Raw genomic sequence first — 17,670 nt, forward strand, 5'->3', positions numbered from 1 at the left:
TCATGTTCAACGGACAGCAGTTGGGAGTGAGTCACTTCTTCTCAGGAGACGTAGCCAACCTACTAGGCCAGCAGACCGATGCTGTGAACATTTCTATTCTCCAGACACTGGTTCTCCTTAGCACTGTGCACCTGTTGTGCTGGCCACATTTTAAAACTAGTGGCGATCTACTTTTCAGCCACAAAACAGAATGACAAACTCAGTGAGCCATCATGGGGTCACTCTAATAGGGTCCTCTGTCTTTATTTGAGCTAAACCATTCCATTCTTACCGTTTTTTTCACTGCGCTTTCTTAGGCCTTTTTTTTTTTTGCATCCTCAATCTCTTTAGATCAAATGATGAAAATGGAATGCATATTTTTTACATTTACTACCTGACATCTTTTCTATCACTTCCATTCCTAAAGCCCAACACCTTATTTGCCTTCTCTGTGTTTAGCTGGACACCCAGCCTCTCTGGTGCCCTCTGTACTTTCTAGAAAGGTTACGACTTACTACATTGGGCATGGGATTGATTGCGGTGTAGCTAGAATGCAGTTCTCCACATCACACACCTTCTCATACTAGTTTGCATAAAATTTCACCAGCTTTTAAAGGTCTTGCTATGTTCATCTGAAATTCCTCATGCTTCTGTCAAATATCTTCCTCCTCCAGGGTCAACAGGCTTCGTTAATGGTTTCTGGTGAATGACTTATATCAAAAGCTGCAAAGCCCAGATAAATTATGCCCACCAGCTTGACCTTGCCTAGTATATTAATTCTTCTGGGGCTTCTGACAGACTAGAGATGCATGCCTCACTCCAGAAATATGATTTTCTCCAGTTCCTTGGTCATGTCTAATTTTTCAGACTGACACTTCAGAGAGCCCTCCTGGACTGAGCCAAGTTTCAGTTCACATTTGGAGAAGCCAAACCACTACCTCAGAGCGGCCTGCATCTAGCAGAATGTTTGGAAAATATTCATTATTGATGATGATGCCTTCCTATCACATATAACTCAACTCTCGTTAACTATCTTCAGCATTTTTCCTCAGCTATTTTTCTTGCTGTTGTAATATGGCCCCAGAGGCTATTATGCATGACAGAGATCAAAATGGCTACCACGCCAACCCCTCCAGATCACCAGTAAAACAGGTATCAGTGATACCTAACATATTACTAGTTGCCCTAAACACCATTGGTCAGTTCCTCTGAAACAATGAAAGCAATCAGCTCTTGGGATTTATAACATATTAACATTACTTCACATTTTCCAGGTCTTCTTTAAGTATTCCTTTCTCACAGCCTCCTCTTCTTCCATATCCCTCTGTATAAGAATAAGCTTCAGATTTTGTTACACATCACTTTTGACCTGGCTAGGAATCATATCAAATATCACTAAGTAAAAATCCAGAGGTTGCCTGACCAGGCGGTGGCGCAATGGATAGAGCATCGAACTGGGATGCAGAGGACCCAGGTTCAAGACCCAGAGGTCGCCAGCTTGAGCGTGGGCTCATTTGGTTTGAGCAAAAGCCCACCAGCTTGAACCCAAGATCGCTGGCTCCAGCAAGGGATACCTCGGTCTGCTGAAGGCCCACAGTCAAGGCACGTTTGAGAAGGCAGTCAATGAACAACTAAGGTGTTGCAACGCGCAATTAAAAAACTAATGATTGATGCTTCTCATCTCTCTCTGTTCCTGTCTGTCTGTCCCTGTCTATCCCTCTCTCTGACTCACTCTATGTCTCTGTAAAAAATAAATAAATAAATAAATAAATTTTAAAAAATCCAGAGGTTGAGAAATGACAATCTCCCCCCAGCAGGCCCACTTCTCATAGCATTGCTTCTTATTAACTGAAGAGAGTCAGGTTGCCTCAATGCAGCTCCTGACTTCTGGGTTTACTAAAGTACTTCTAGTGTCCAGAACTGAGTGCCAAATGATCCTTGTTACTCTGAAGCTATCTCCAGTGAGGCTTCTGGTCCTCCCTAAGTAGCCCCTTCCTTTTCTGTGTATTCTGCTTTTTGAGGGGAATCAAGTAGACACACCAACCCAAGTAGAAATCTGAGTTTGGCTCTTCATCTCAAAAACCTATAAATCTGTCCCCAATTAATTCAGGGGTAAAAAGAACTCCATAATTAACATGAATATGTTCCTATCTTCAATTTCTATTAAAATCGGAAAGAGTCCCCAGACCAACAGTGATACTTATATATATAAGTGGGCTGCATTAAGGAAATCTAATATATCAAGTTCAATCTTTCAAAACAGATGCATTAGGTCAGTAGTTCTCAATCCTGGCAAATCATCATACTCAACAGAGGCTATTAAACACACACACACACACATGCACACACACGCACACATTTCCCACCTCCAAGAAATTCTGATTCACTATGTTGAGAATAATGGCCAGAAATTTCTGCTTTTTAAAAAATTTTGCCCTGGCTGGATAGCATGCTTGGTTACAACATCCTCCCGAGGCATAGAGGTTGCTGGTTTGATCTCCCGTCGGGGCACATGCAGGAACAGATCAAAATTCCTGTCCCCTTTGCTCCCTCTCCCCCCTTTCCTCTCTCTCTAAAAATCAATAAATAAACATTTTTTTAAAAATCCTTTAAAAAAAAAAGTTCTGGGTGATTCTCATAAGCTGGGTTTGGGAACCACTATATTAAGGGATATTTACTCACTTTATTAGAAGTTGTACTACAGTATTCCTTTAAACAACTATATCATTTGCCCCATGCATTTATTTAATATAGGATTTTTAGAATTCGGTTTATCAAAATGAATCCATATACCATTTACCAAGAGCATGTCTTCTACATTAAGCCAAGTCTTCTAGGAGTAGGCACATGTAGGAAGATTATAGAAGAGTAACATCTATCGATTAAGGGGCTCACTTACCTCATATTTTCTATAGTTCACCAGCAAAGCCAAGAGGACTACAGCATCATACCCATGCTCCCTACGACTTGAGGGGTGGGAAAGTATCTGTAACAAGAATCAGAAATGAATGCGAGTGCTAACTCCCAGTTCCTAGGAATGCAGACAGAAAAGATTTAAGGAGGTGGTTTAGCCGAAAGAGAAAGAGGTGACAAGGGAATTCACCAACCTGTAAAATTGCTTCAAATATGCTGTTGATCATCACATACTCCAGGATAGTGTTCTGGCTGATGTTATCTGTCACCTGAATGCAATAAAAGGCTTTTTAAAGTCTACACTGAGATACTCTGATATCTCATCTATATCTCCTCCCTAGTATCTAAGGGAAACAGAAATGTTAAGGCTTTCTACTAGATATTTACTAAACCTTTCATAATCTTCCCCAAAGCCTCCAGAGCCTAAATAAACTCGAGACTAAAATAGACACTAGACGGAGAGGAAATTAGCAAATTAAAACTCCCTAAATGTTTTAACTTCTCATTGTTTCTCTCATACCCTCACACAAACATTTGCTTAACTGTTTTTTGGGTTTCAATCTTCAAATGCACAGGAAGAAGTTTATGATCCAGAAGTCTTCAGGTAGTGGCAGGGAAAGGGAACCACCTGAAGTAAATGAACCCTACCTTGCCCTCCTGCCACTAGGCCAGCTTCAGGCTAGAGAATCTAAGTCAGGACAATTAAAAACATTCATAATCACAAAAACTGTTTCCAAATGAGAACTGATGTGAGGGCAAATCTGATAATCCAGAAAACAGTAGTTCTCCAGGAGTGGTACCTCTAAAGCAGGAGTCTCAAACTCGCGGCCCGTGAGCCGCATGCGGCCCGCCGAACAATTTTGTGTGGCCCGCAGACTAATCCACGAAGTTCAAAATATTTTGGATAAAATTAAGTAAGCCTAGGGGCCTACTTGTATTTTTCATTTCTCTAGCATCCTAGCTAGATATTAGCTTAGTTAACAGCAGTTGTGATGCAAACTACAGTTTCTGGTCGTTTTGTGACACTGAGTAAACTGCATGTACGATTGTGCTTGTTGTACTGATTTTTTTTTGTTTTCAACTGCAGTGAGAAAAGTGTTGCGTAACAGTTGCCTTTTGTAGACCTAGTGCGGCCCGCCAAACGGCTGTGATCTTGCTCTGCGGCCCACATGCTGAGTTGAGTTTGAGACCCCTGCTCTAAAGTAACAAATATTACACGCCCTACAGGTTGAAATGCCAGCAGTTGCTCCAAAGAGCAGCTTCCAGGAAATGAAAGCCCATGCGACTAACTTCCTCCTTCACATTCAAACGCAACATAGTTCACCAGATGTAATACCCTAGTAGGTCATTTATTTTTCTCTTTTCCTTTCTAGCTTTGGGCTCAAGTATTCAAAATAAGCTTGCCCCTGCTGTCAATTAATACCCTTTTCAAAGAAGCATAGATGAGTTACTTACGGTCACTAAGCAAAGGAGAAGTTTTAGACATAAACTCTTCAGACTTTCAGAACCTTCTGCACAAAGCAATGAATCTAAACTCTCCATCAAGTTCTGAGAAGGAGAAGATTTAAGTGTTAAACCATAGCTAATAATATCTGCACTGTGTCTTTGTCCAATTCTGGGTTATGTTACACAGGGTGATGTGAACAACACACAATGAAGTAAGTATATCATTCCTTGAAGTCCAAGCCTTTCCAAATTAGACAAAGAAAAAAAAGACTTCTAAGTCTAACTATTTGGGGGGGGATGCTTCACAATAACTACACAGAAAAACAATGCTCTATCCTACCAAATAAATGTTTGTAGCCTGCCATCCTCATATAAACCTTTAGATTAAAATAAATTTTTAAAAGGTCAGTAATAATGGTTAAGGCCTTGGCCAGGTTGCTCAGTGGCTAGAACATTATCCAGCATGCCAAGGTCACAGGTTCAATCCCCAGTCAGGGCGCATATGAGAAGCAACCAATGAAAGCACAACTAAATGGAACAACTAAGCAGAATGAGTTGATGCTTTTCTCTCTCTCTCTCTCTCTCTCTCAATCAATAGAAAACTTTTAAAGGAAATAAAAATAAGAATAATTTAATTAAATAATAAGTACATAAACTAAAAATAAATAAGTTAACTAATAAAAGAAAATAAAATTCAATTAAATAAGTTCAAGGTTAGCAATAAGTTTAATAACTAGTTAAGCCTGACCTGTGATGGCGCAGTGGATAAAGCGTCGACCTGGAAATGCTGAGGTTGCCGGTTCGAAACCCTGGGCTTGCCTGGTCAAGGCACATATGGGAGTTGATGCTTCTAGCTCCTCCCCACCTTCTCTCTCTGTCTCTCTCTCCTCTCTCTCCCCCTCTCTGTCTCTCTCTCTCCCTTTCTCTCTCCTCTCTAAAATGAATAAAATTAAAAAAAAAAAAAAACTAGTTAAGTTTCATTATTTGATAAAGAAAACACACCACTTGAGGCAAGCACACAGAACAAACAAGGAGACAACATCACTACTGGCTATCACTGGCCATATGCACTATGTAGCAAAGCTAGCTTGTATCCATCCTGGTCAATTCTACTAGACAATGTGATTGGAGTTTATCACTTGCACTAACAACCACTTGTTAGACTCAATGTAATCAAAAGACAAAACCCTTAGATATGACAATAGAAAGAAGAAGAAGAAAAGAAGTATTTTACAGTAAATGAAGGAAGAAAATGAATGGAGAGTAAGGATTTAGCATGCTGAAAGGTCAAGTGAAGGTTCAAAATAAGCTACTTCAATTCAATTCAATAACTATGTAGTGAGAGTCTACTATATGCTAAATTTTGCGGTTTCAAAAATACAAGAAGGCGCCTCACCAGGTGGTGGCGCAGTGGATAGGGCGTCGGACTGCAATGGCGAGGACCCAGGTTCGAGACCCCGAGGTCACCAGCTTGAGCGCAGGCTCATCTGGTTTGAGCAAAAGTTCACCAGCTTGGACCCAGGGTCGCTGGCTCGAAAAAGGGGTTACTCGGTCTGCTGTAGCCCCACAATCAAGGCACATATGAGAAAGCAATCAATGAACAACTAAGGTGTCGCAATGCTCAACGAAAAACTAATGATTGATGCTTCTCATCTCTCTCCGTTCCTGTCTGTCTGTCCCTGTCAATCTCTCTCTCTGTCTCTGTAAAAAGTAATAATAATAAAAAAAAAAATTAAAAAAAAAATAGAACAAGGCCCTGGCCAGGTGGTTCAATGGACAGAGTGTCAACCCAGCATGCCAAGGTTGCTGGTTTGATCCCCACTCAGGGCACATATGAAAAGCAACCAATGAGTGCACAACTAAATGGAACTAAGTGGAACAATGAGTTGATGCTTTCTCTCTCTCTTTCCCTTCCCTTCTCTCTCAAATCAATGGAAAAATTTTTTTAAAAAATATAAGAAAAAGATAAGACAATGACTCTTGCTCTCAAGGTATTTTTAGTCTAATGGAAGAGAAAAATAAAAAAGTTTTGATTTAATGGTTACTATGACAGAAATAATATATGGAGGAATGAAATTAGCTCAACCACACAGGTGGGTTGTATTTTGAAAATTCTGTAGGAATTAAAACTTAAGGAGGAAAAGAATTCTAGACATACATTGGCATAATCAAAGACAAGAGGAATAAAATAGCTCCAGGTATGTTTTTGAATACATGTAGTTTGTTATTGTGAAAGTTTAATGAGTAAGGCACATTGGTGAGAGATGAGACTAGAGAAATAAATAAAAAGCAGGTCATGAAAGTTTTATAAGGCTAAAAGGGAGTTTGGTCTTTATTCTGTTAGTGATAGGAAACTAAAGCATGAAGATTTGAGTGTAAGATACAATACCTCTGTGTCGGTGTGGAAGACAGATCTAAAGATGGTAAGCCTGGAGGAAGGGAGACAGATGAGGACTAATCTATCAGTTTTCTGAAAACAGTTGTCATGTCTTATTTGCCTCTGTATTCCCAGTGCCTAGCACACAGGAGCCTAACGAATACTTGTCAGAAGAATGAATGAAGGCATCACTGCAATAGTTAAAATGAGAGATAATGGGAATACTGGCAACAGGGAGGAAAAAAAGAAAAGGTATGAGAAATATGAGCTGAAATAAATTAGCTGAACTTGGTGATCATCTGAATATAAAAGAACGAAGAAAGTCAAGGATGACTCCCAGGTTTTGGGTGTTAGGGACTGATAAGACAGGTGCCCCTATTCTGTTAGGGAATGAATGAGAAAGAACAGATGTCAGGAAAACAATTAGATCCATTTTCAGTATATCAAGCAAGAGATATTTAGGGATGTGTGAGTGGGTATATTCAGTAAGTGCTTACAAGTACATATACAACTCTGAGACTCTTGAGGGGATGATAAAGCTAAAGTTAGAGACTTACTATAGTAATCAGCAGCATATAGGCAATAGTTAGAATGATAAGATGAAAAAGAAACATGGAATTTTACCATGATATTACATGAACTGTATAGGCTAGAATTAAAAAGGGACTCCAGGCCCTGGCCGGTTGACTCAGTGGTAGAGCGCCGGCCTGGCGTGCAGAAGTCCCGGGTTTGATTCCCGGCTAGGGCACACAGAAGAAACGCCCATCTGCTTCTCCACCCCTCCCCCTCTCCTTCCTCTCTGTCTCTCTCTTCCCCTCCCGCAGCGAGGCTCCATTGGAGCAAAGATGGCCCGGGCGCTGGGGATGGCTTCTTGGCCTCTGCCCCAGGCGACAGAGCGACGGCCTGGAGGGGCAGAGCATCACCCCCTGGTGGGCAGAGCCTCACCCCCTGGTGGGTGTACCGGGTGGATCCCCGGCGGGCGTATGCGGGAGTCTGTCTGACTGTCTCTCCCTGTTTCCAGCTTCAGAAAAATACAAAAAAACAAAACAAACAAAAAAAAAACAAATAAAAAGGGACTCCAGGTACTAAATTTTTCTGTATTCATAACTGTCTATTCATAACTTTTTTAAATAACCTAATCACTATAGGTATTCTTTGACACACAGATTTTTATTTTAAATTTAGTGACAGAAAATAAGTTCCTCAAAGTTGATATTATGAACATTCATTCAAAATAGTGTCAAACACTGCAAATCTGATATCTGAAAAGGGACTTATATCCAAAATATATAAAGAACTCTTACAAGTCAACAATAAAAAAAGACAAATAATTCAATCTAGAAGTGGCAAAGGATCTGAATAGCCTTTTCTAAAAAAATCAATCAATAACAAACATATGTATATATACACACAAAAGACAGACAAAAGCTATTGTTGACAAGAATATGGAGAAATTGGAATTCTCATGCATTGCTTGTGAAACTGTAAAACTGAACAGCAACTCTGAAAAAACACTGTGGCAGTTCCTCAAAATGTTAAACACAGAGCTACCATATGACCCAGCAATTCTACTCCTACGTACATACCCAAGAGAAGTGAAAACATATGTCCACACAAAAATTTATACATGAATTATCATAGCAGCATTATTCATAATAGCCAAAATGTTGAAAAACCCCAAATGTACAACTGATGAATAAGTAAAATGATATGGGACATTCATACAAAGGAATAGTAATCAACCATAAAAAAGAATGAAGTACTGATACATGCTACAACATGGATGAACCTTGAAACATGCTGCTAAGTGAAAGAAGCTAGAATGGTTCCATTTATATTGAGATGTTCAGAATGGGTAAATCCATACAGGCAGAAAGCAGATAGATGGTTGCCAGGGCTAGAGATAAGGGGGAATGGGGAATGACTGCTAATGGGTACATGTTTTCTTTTTCAAGTGATGAAAGTATTTTGAAATTAAAAGTGGCCTGACCACGCAGTGGCACAGTGGATAGAGCAGGAGTCAGGAACCTTTTTGGCTGAGAGAGCCATGAACGCCAATATTGTAAAATGTAATTCTGTGAGAGCCATACAACGAACTGTGTACATTATGTATTATCCAATAAAAATTTGGTGTTGTCCCGGAGGACAGCTGTGATTGGCTCCAGCCACCCGCAACCGTGAACATGAGTGGTAGGAAATGAATGGATAGTAATACATGAGAATGTTTTGTTTTCTGTTTTTTGGGTTTTTTTTTACAGAGACAGAGAAAGAGTCAGAGAGAGAGAGAGAGATAGGGACAGATGGACAGGAATGGAGAGAGATGAGAAGCATCAATCATTAGTTTTTAGTTGCGACACCTTAGTTGTTCATTGATTGCTTTCTCATATGTGCCTTGACTGTGGGCCTTCAGCAGACTGAGTAACCCCTGCTCAACCCAGCGACCTTGGGATCAAGCTGGTGAGCTTTTGCTCAAACCAGATGAGCCCACGCTTAAGCTGGTGACCTCAGGGTCTCGAACCTGGGTCCTCCGCATCCCAGTCCGACGGTCTATCCACTGCGCCACTGCCTGCTCAGGCAGAATGTTTTATATTTTAAACATTATTATTTTTATTAAAGATTTGTCTGCAAGCCAGATGCAGCCATCAAAAGAGCCACATCTGCCTCATGAGCCATAGGTTCCCGACCCCTAGGATAGAGAATTGGCCTGGGAAATGGAGGACCCAGGTTCAAAACCTGAGGTTGCTGGTTTAAGCACAGGCTCATCCAGCTTGAGACTAGGGTGGCTGGCTTGAGCACAGGGTGGCTGGCTTATGTATGGAATCATAAATATGACCCCATGTTCACTGGCTTAAGCCCAAAGGTCGCTGGCTTGAGCCCAAGGATGCTGACTTAGCCCAAGGTCGTTGGCTTGAACAAGGGGTCACTGGCTCTGCTGTAGCCCCCCAGTCAAGACACATATAAGAAAGCAACCTATCAGCAACTAAGGTGCCACAAAGAAGAGTTGATGGTTCTCATCTTTTTCCCTTCCTGTCGGTCTATCCCTACCTATCCCCTCCTTCGCTATCACTTAAAAAAAAAATTGATGGGCCTGACCAGGCGGTGGCGCAGTAGATAGAGCGTCGGACTGGGATGCGGAAGTCCCAGGTTCGAGACCCCAAGGTCGCCAGCTTGAGCGCGGGCTCATCTGGTTTGAGCAAAAAAGCTCACTGGCTTGGACCCAAGGTCGCTGGCTCCAGCAAGGGGTTACTCAGTCTGCTGAAGGCCCATGGTCAAGGCACATATGAGAAAGCAATCAATGAACAACTAAGAAGTCGCAACGTGCAACTGATTGATGCTTCTCATCTCTCTTCGTTCCTTTCTGCCTGTCCCTGTCTACCTCTGCCTCTGTAAAAAAAAAAAAAAAAAAAAAAAAAAATTGATGGATTGATGGTTGTATAATTTCATGAACAGACTAAAAACCACTAAATTATACACTTTAAAGGGGTGAATTTTTAAAAAAGGGCAAATTATATATGTATTACATACATCAATACAGCTGTTATTTTTAAAAAGGGTCAAACAGTAGAAATAAAAATTCTAATAAAATCATGTGTTAAATAAGAAAGCTTAAAGTTTAGAACTAAAGTTACTCTTGTATATTAATTTGGTATATTTTATTTAAGTTCATAAATGTTTTTAAGACTGTATAATCATGATATAAATCATAAATTAAACTGCTCAAACCTGGCCGGGTAGTTCAGCTGGTCAGAGCATCGTCCCTGTATGCCAAGGTTGCAGGTTTGGTCCCCGGTCACGGCATATACAATAATCAACCAAGGAGCCGGACCTGTGGCTGCACAGTGAATAAGCATCAACCTGCAATGCTGAGGTTGCTGGTTTGAATCCCCAGGTTTGCCCAATCAAGGCATATATAGGAAGCAACTACTGAGTTGATTTTTCTCTCTCACCCTTTCTCTCTCTCTCTCCTCTCTCAAAAATCAATAAATAAAATCTTTAAAAAAAAAAAGAATCAACCAAGAAATGCATAAACAAGTGAGACTACAAATCAATGTTTCTTTCTCTCTCTCTCCCTTCCTCTCTTTCGCCCCTCCCTTCTTCTCTCTCTCTCTAATATCAATAAATTTTATTTTTAAGAGAGAGAGGAGAGAGGCACAGACAAGGACAGACAGACAGGAAGAGAGAGATGAGAAGCATCAACTCATAGTTGCTACACCTTAGTTGTTCATTGATTGCTTTCTCATTCGCGCCTTGATGGGGAGGGAGTGGGGGGAATAGCTGGTCCAGTGACCTTGGGCTTCAAGCCAGTGACCTTTGGCTGAAGCCAGCAGCCTTTAGTCTCAAGCCAGAGACCATGGGGTCACGTCTATGACCCCACGCTCAAGTCGGCTACCCTGTGCTCAAGCCAGATGAACCCTCGCTCAAGCCGGTGACCTCGGGGTTTCAAACCTGGGTCCTCAGCATCCCCAACACTCTATCTACTGCACCACCGCCTGGTCAGGCTTAAAATTTGTTTTTTTTTTGTATTTTTCTGAAGCTGGAAATGGGGAGGCAGTCAGACAGACTCCTGCATGCGCCCGACCGGGATCCACCCGGCATGCCCACCAGGGGGCGATGCTCTGCCCCTCCGGGGCGTCACTCTGTCGCAACCAGAGCCACTTTAGCGCCTGGGGCAGAGGCCAAGGAGCCATCCCCAGCGCCCGGGCCATCTTTTGCTCCAATGGAGCCTCGGCTGCGGGAGGGGAAGAGAGAGACAGAGAGGAAGGAGAAGGGGAGGGGTGGAGAAGCAGATGGGCGCTTCTCCTATGTGCCCTGGCCAGGAATCGAACCCGGGACTCCCGCACACCAGGCTGACGCTATACCACTGAGCCAACCGACCAGGGCAAAAAAAATTTTTTTTTAAATATTTTTTATTTATTTATTCATTTTTTAGAGGAGAGGGGGAAACAGAGAGAGAGAGAGAGAGAGAGAGAGGAGAGAGACAGAAAGAGAGAAGTGGGGGAGGAGCTGGAAGCATCAACTCCCATATGTGCCTTGACCAGGCAAGCCCAGGGTTTCGAACCAGCGACCTCAGCATTTCCAGGTCGACGCTTTATCCACTGCGCCACCACAGTTCAGACACAAAATTTTTTTTAATAAAATAAACTGCTCAGTCTTTATCCTGCAGAGAAAATATGCCTCAATTCAATTTGAATTTGAAATTTTCCTTTATTCAAATAAACCAAATCTGTAAAATAAAAACATCCAAATTCGGCCCTGGCCGGTTGGCTCAGCGGTAGAGCGTCGGCCTGGCGTGCGGGGGACCCGGGTTCGATTCCTGGCCAGGGCACATAGGAGAAGCGCCCATTTGCTTCTCCACCCCCATCCCCTCCTTCCTCTCCGTCTCTCTCTTCCCCTCCCGCAGCCAAGGCTCCATTGGAGCAAAGATGGCCTGGGCGCTAGGGATGGCTCCTTGGCCTCTGCCCCAGGCGCTAGAGTGGCTCTGGTCGTGGCAGAGCGACGCCCCGGAGGGGCAGAGCATCACCCCCTGGTGGGCAGAGCGTTGCCCCTGGTGGGCGTGCCGGGTGGATCCTGGTCGGGCACATGCGGGAGTCTGTCTGACTGTCTCTCCCCGTTTCCAGCTTCAGAAAAAGTACAAAAAAAAAAAAATCCAAATTCAAGGCCAAATTCAATCATCTATATCTATTTGAGTCCAAATCTTCTAGTACATCTAACTGTCTGCAGATGGTACCCAGGAACAGCTGTCAGAAGCAGCCACATAGTCATAGCTGCAGCATTTGCCTCACCTTCATGCACAGCTCCGCCTTGTCAAAGCCCATCAGCATGTTGATAATGTCAAATCCAGAGGTAGACTTATTCTTTTGATGTACTCCTCGAATGAGTGCACACAAGGTCTGCAGAAAAGAGAGAAAGAATTCTTTCTAGACAGAAAGTCTCAAAACGAAGGGCACTGGATCTGCAGTCTCACATTGCAAATTCAAAATCTCCTCCTTGGCCTGACCTGTGGTGGCGCAGTGGATAAAGCATCGACCTGGAATGCTGAGGTCGCCGGTTCGAAACCCTGGGCTTGCCCAGTCAAGGCACATATGGGAGTTGATGCTTCCTGCTCCTCCCCTCCTTCTCCCCCACCTTCTCTAAAATAAATAAATAAAATCTTAAAAAAAAAATCAAGTATAAAAAAAAAAAAGAAAACCTCCTCCTTGCACATCTGACATTCAAGTGCTCTAATACTTGAGATCTCTCCCCGTTTCCAGCTTCAGGAAAATACAAAAAAAAAAAAAAATACTTGAGATCCAAAACTGAGTCAGAGTCTTTTTCTTTTCTTTTTTTTTTTTTTTTTGGTGGCAGAGAAAGAGTCTGAGAGAGGGACAGATAGGGACAGACAGACAAGAAGGGAGAGAGATGAGAAACATCAATTCTTTATTGAGGGTCCTTAGTTGTTCATTGATTGATTTCTCATATGTGCCTTGACCGGGCGGCTACAGCAGACCGAGTGACCCTTGCTCAAGCCAGTGACCTTGGACTTAAGCTGGTGAGCCTTGCGCAAACCAGATAAGCCCCCGCTCAAGCTGGCGAACTTGGGGTATCAAACCTGGGTCCTCCGTATCCCAGTCCGACACTCTCTCCACTGTGCCACCGCCTGGTCAGGCAAATCAGAGTCTTAATATGTGCAAAATCCAGAAATTAAAAGAGGAACAGCAACTAAAACTGTTTTCATCCTTTTTTTCTGTTGCTTTTTAACCATCTACTTTATAAAAAACTGTACTGCAAAGACTAGAAGGTGATATTCAAAAATAAAAGAGTTCTTGAGTTTGTGTCATGGAATTGATGAAACCTTCCATTATTTAAAATTAATTTTAGGCCCTGGCCGGTTGGCTCAACGGTAGAGCGTCAGCCTGGCGTGCGGGGGACCCGGGTTTGATTCCCGGCCAGGGCACATAGGAGAAGCGCCCATTTGCTTCTCCACTCCCCCCCCTCCTTCCTCTCTGTCTCTCTCTTCCCCTCCCGCAGCCAAGGCTCCATTGGAGCAAAGATGGCCCGGGCGCTGGGGATGGCTCCTTGGCCTCTGCCCCAGGTGCTAGAGTGGCTCTGGTCGCAACAGAGCAACAACCGGAGGGGCAGAGCATCGCCCCCTGGTGGTCAGAGCGTCGCCCCTGGTGGGCGTGCCGGGTGGATCCTGGTCGGGCGCATGCGGGAGTCTGTCTGACTGTCTCCCCGTTTCCAGCTTCAGAAAAATACAAAAAAAAAAAAAAAAAAGTTAAAATTAATTTTAGGCCCTGGCCGGTTGGCTCAGTGGTAGAGCGTCGGCCTGACGTGCAGGAGTCCCGGGTTCGATTCCTGGCCAGGGCACACAGGAAAAGCGCCCATCTGCTTCTCCACCCCTCCCCCTCTCCTTCCTCTTTGTCTCTCTCTTCCCCTCCCACAGCCAGGGCTCCATTGGAGCAAGGTTGGCCCCAGGCGCTGGGGATGGCTCTATGGCCTCTGCCTCAGGCACTAGAATGGCTCTGGTTGCGGCAGAACAATGCCCCAGGTGGGCAGAGTATCACCCCCTGGTGGGCGTGCCGGGTGGATCCAGGTTGGGCGTGTGCAGGAGACTGCCTCCCCATTTCCAGCTTCAGAAAAATACAAAAAAATAAATAAATAAAAATAAAATTAATTTTAGTGGCCCTGGCTCGTGGCTCAGTGGCTAGAGTGTTGGCCTGGCATTTGGATGTCCCGGGTTCAATTTCTGGTCAGGGCACACAGGAGAAGCGACCATCTGCTTCTCTCTCCCTCCCTTTCCTCCTTCTCTCCATCTTCCCCTCTCACAGCCAGTGTCTCAACTGTTCGAGCACTGGTCCTGGAAGCTGAGGATAGCTTGGTTGGTCTGAATATGTCAGCCTCAGGTGCTAAAAATAGCTCAGTACTCAAAAAAAAAAAATAGCTCAGTACTCAAGCATCAGCCCCAGATGGGGTTACCAGTGGATCCCACTTGGGTGCATGCAGGAGTCTGATTCACTATCTCCCCTCCTGTCACCTAAAAAAAATCAAAATAAGCTTGACCAGGCGGTGGCGCAGTGAATAGAGCATTGGACTAGGATGCGGAAGGACCCAGGTTTGAGACCCCGAGGTTACCAGCTTGAGCGCAGGCTCAATTGGGCTCAACTGGTTTGAGCAAAGCTCACAGCTTGGACCCAAAGTCGCTGGCTCAAGCAAGATGTTACTCTGTCTGCTGAAGGCTCACAGTCAAGACACATATGAGAAAGCAATCAATGAACAACTAAGGTGTCGCAACGAAAAGCTGATGATTGATGCTTCTCATCTCTCTCCATTCCTGTTTGTCCCTATCTATCCCTCTCTCTGGCTCTCTGTCTCTGTATAAAAAATAAAAAATAGGCCCTGGCCGGTTGGCTCAGCGGTAGAGCGTCGGCCTGGCGTGAGGGGGACCCGGGTTCAATTCCCGGCCAGGGCACATAGGAGAAGCGCCCATTTGCTTCTCCACCCCCGCCCCCCCCCCTCCTTCCTCTCTGTCTCTCTCTTCCCCTCCCGCAGCCAAGGCTCCATTGGAGCAAAGATGGCCCAGGCGCTGGGGATGGCTCCTTGGCCTCTGCCCCAGGTGCTAGAGTGGCTCTGGTCGCGGCAGAGCGACGCCCCGGAGGGGCAGAGCATCGCCCCTGGTGGGCAGAGCATCGCCCCTGGTGGGCGTGCCGGGTGGATCCTGGTCAGGCGCATGCGGGAGTCTGTCTGACTGTCTCTCCCCGTTTCCAGCTTCAGAAAAATACAAAAATAAAAATAAAAAAAATAAAAAATAAAAAAATAAAAATTAAAAATTAAAAAAAACCTATAAAAAAAGAAAAAAATCAAAAATTAAATTAAATTTAGTATTTACATAATAGTTTATCAATTTTAGTAATTATTTTTAATAACTACAAGTTATTTAAGTCCCTATATAACAACCAATTGCTTCAAAACTTAAATTCATGCCTGACCTGTGGTGGTACAGTGGATCAAGTGTCGACCTGGAATACTGAGGTCGCCGGTTCAAAACCCTGCACTTGTCTAATCAAGGCACATATGGGAGTTGATGCTCCCTGATCCTCCCCCCTTTCTCTTTCTCTCTCTCTCTCACTCTAAAAAATGAATAAAGAAATAATTTTAAGAAAACATAGTCACTAATTTAGAAAACTTAAATTCATTACATTCCACACTATCTACTAGCTATGTGAGCCTGAACAAATAACTTTACAGTGCCTCAGTTTTCGCATCTATAGAATGGGAATGACAATAATAGCACCTATCTTATCTGGATGTTGTGAGGTCTATGTAAATTAACACCGTAAAGCAATTAGAATAGTGCCTGGAACTTCCTTAAAGCTCTAATAACAGTACCTGGAACTTTGCTAAAGTTCAGTAAGTATCAGCTATTACAATCATAAGCTATATTTTTATTGGTCATCAAAATGTCAATTTACTTACACTGAACTAAAAAATGTTTACAATTCGTGTATCTACAGTGAACCATCACAACAGGAAGTGTGTGTGTGTATGCATATATATATATATATATTTTTTTTTTTTTTTTTTTTTTTTTAACAGAGACAGAGAAAGAGTCAGAGAGGGGGATAGATAGGGACAGACTGACAGGAATGGAGAGAGATGAGAAGCATCAATCATCAGTTTTTCATTGCGACACCTTAGTTGTTCATTGACTGCTTTCTCATATGTGCCTTGACCGTGGGCCCTAAGCAGACCGAGCAACCCCTTGCTTGAGCCAGTGCCCTGGGTCCAAGCTGGTGAGCTCTTTTTTTTTTTCTCTCAAACCAGATGAGCCTGTGCTCAAGCCGGCGACCTCGGGGTGCCGAACCTGGGTCCTCCGCATCCCAGTCTGACGCTCCATCCATTGCGCCACCGCCTGGTCAGGCTATATATATTTTAATTAGAGGAAGTGAAGCAGAGAGACAGACACCTGCATGAATCCTGACCGGGATCCACCCAGCAAGCACAGTAGAGGGCAATGCTCTGCCCATCTGGGGCCATTTGGTTCCATTGCTCAGCCACCAAGCTATTTTAGTGCCTGAGATGAGGCCATGGAGCCACCCTCAGCTCCAGAGGCCTACTCACTCAAACCAATCAAGCCATGGCTGTGGGAGAGTAAGAAAAAGAAAAAGGGGGGGGGGTGGTGGTGAAGAAGCAGATGGTTGCCTCTCTTGTGTACCCTGACCATGAATTGAACCTGGGACTTCTACATGCCAGGCCAATGCTCTACCACTGAGCCAACAGACCAGAGCAGGAAGTACAATTTTCAACTTTCAACTTCCAATGAACCCCTATAACTGTGATGCTCAAAAGGTGGAATTTACTGTGCCACAGGCTGAAAGAGCTACAGGATAAACACAGACCTTCTTTGTGGGGCAATATCTCAAGAGGTAATTTCTACATTCTACAGATGAGAATTGGGGCTCACAAATTGATCTAACTAGTGAGTTAGAAACTTAAACCCAATCAACCAAAATTTCCAATAAAATCCTTTATGCTGGCTATCACTGCCCTAAATCTGTCAATTACTGATCTAGATTGGCTACCCTTGGAGCTACCAGACAGTAAATTTTAGAAACTCTGCTGATAATTCTTTCAATAAAAATTGACTTCTAGCCTGACCAGTCAGTGGCACAGTAGATACAGCGTCAGACTGGGACATGGAGGTCCCAAGTTCAAAACCTCAAGGTCGCAGGCTTGAGCACAGGCTCATCCGGCTTGAGTGCAGGCTCACTAGCTTGAGCAGGGGATCACTGGCTTGAGCTTGGGATCATAGACAGGACCCCATGGCAGCTGGCTTGAGCCCAAAGGTCCATTGGCTTCAGCCCAAGGTTGCTGGCTTGAGCAAGAGGTCACTCGCTCTGCTATAGCCCCCCAGTCAAGGCCCAAATGAGAAAGCAATCAATGAACAACTAAGGTGCCGCAACAAAGAATTGATGCTT

General features: G+C 43.7%; 1 protein-coding gene across 10 annotated transcripts in view; it reads right to left on the reverse strand.

Moving 5' to 3' along the window:
* ARMH3 (armadillo like helical domain containing 3) overlaps positions 1-17,670 on the reverse strand; it is a 233,646-nt gene that overhangs the window by 182,357 nt on the left and 33,619 nt on the right. For all 10 annotated transcript variants that reach the window (XM_066240272.1, XM_066240273.1, XM_066240279.1 and 7 more), the window contains 4 exons: positions 12,499-12,606; positions 4,348-4,440; positions 3,087-3,161; positions 2,879-2,965 (listed from right to left, as the gene is read on the reverse strand). In XM_066240272.1, coding sequence (XP_066096369.1) covers positions 2,879-2,965; positions 3,087-3,161; positions 4,348-4,440; positions 12,499-12,606 — 363 coding nt within the window. The remainder of the gene's footprint in view (positions 1-2,878; positions 2,966-3,086; positions 3,162-4,347; positions 4,441-12,498; positions 12,607-17,670) is intronic.

The sequence above is a fragment of the Saccopteryx bilineata genome, chromosome 7 (genome assembly GCF_036850765.1).
Source record: "Saccopteryx bilineata isolate mSacBil1 chromosome 7, mSacBil1_pri_phased_curated, whole genome shotgun sequence".
NCBI classification, from domain to species: Eukaryota; Metazoa; Chordata; class Mammalia; order Chiroptera; family Emballonuridae; genus Saccopteryx; species Saccopteryx bilineata.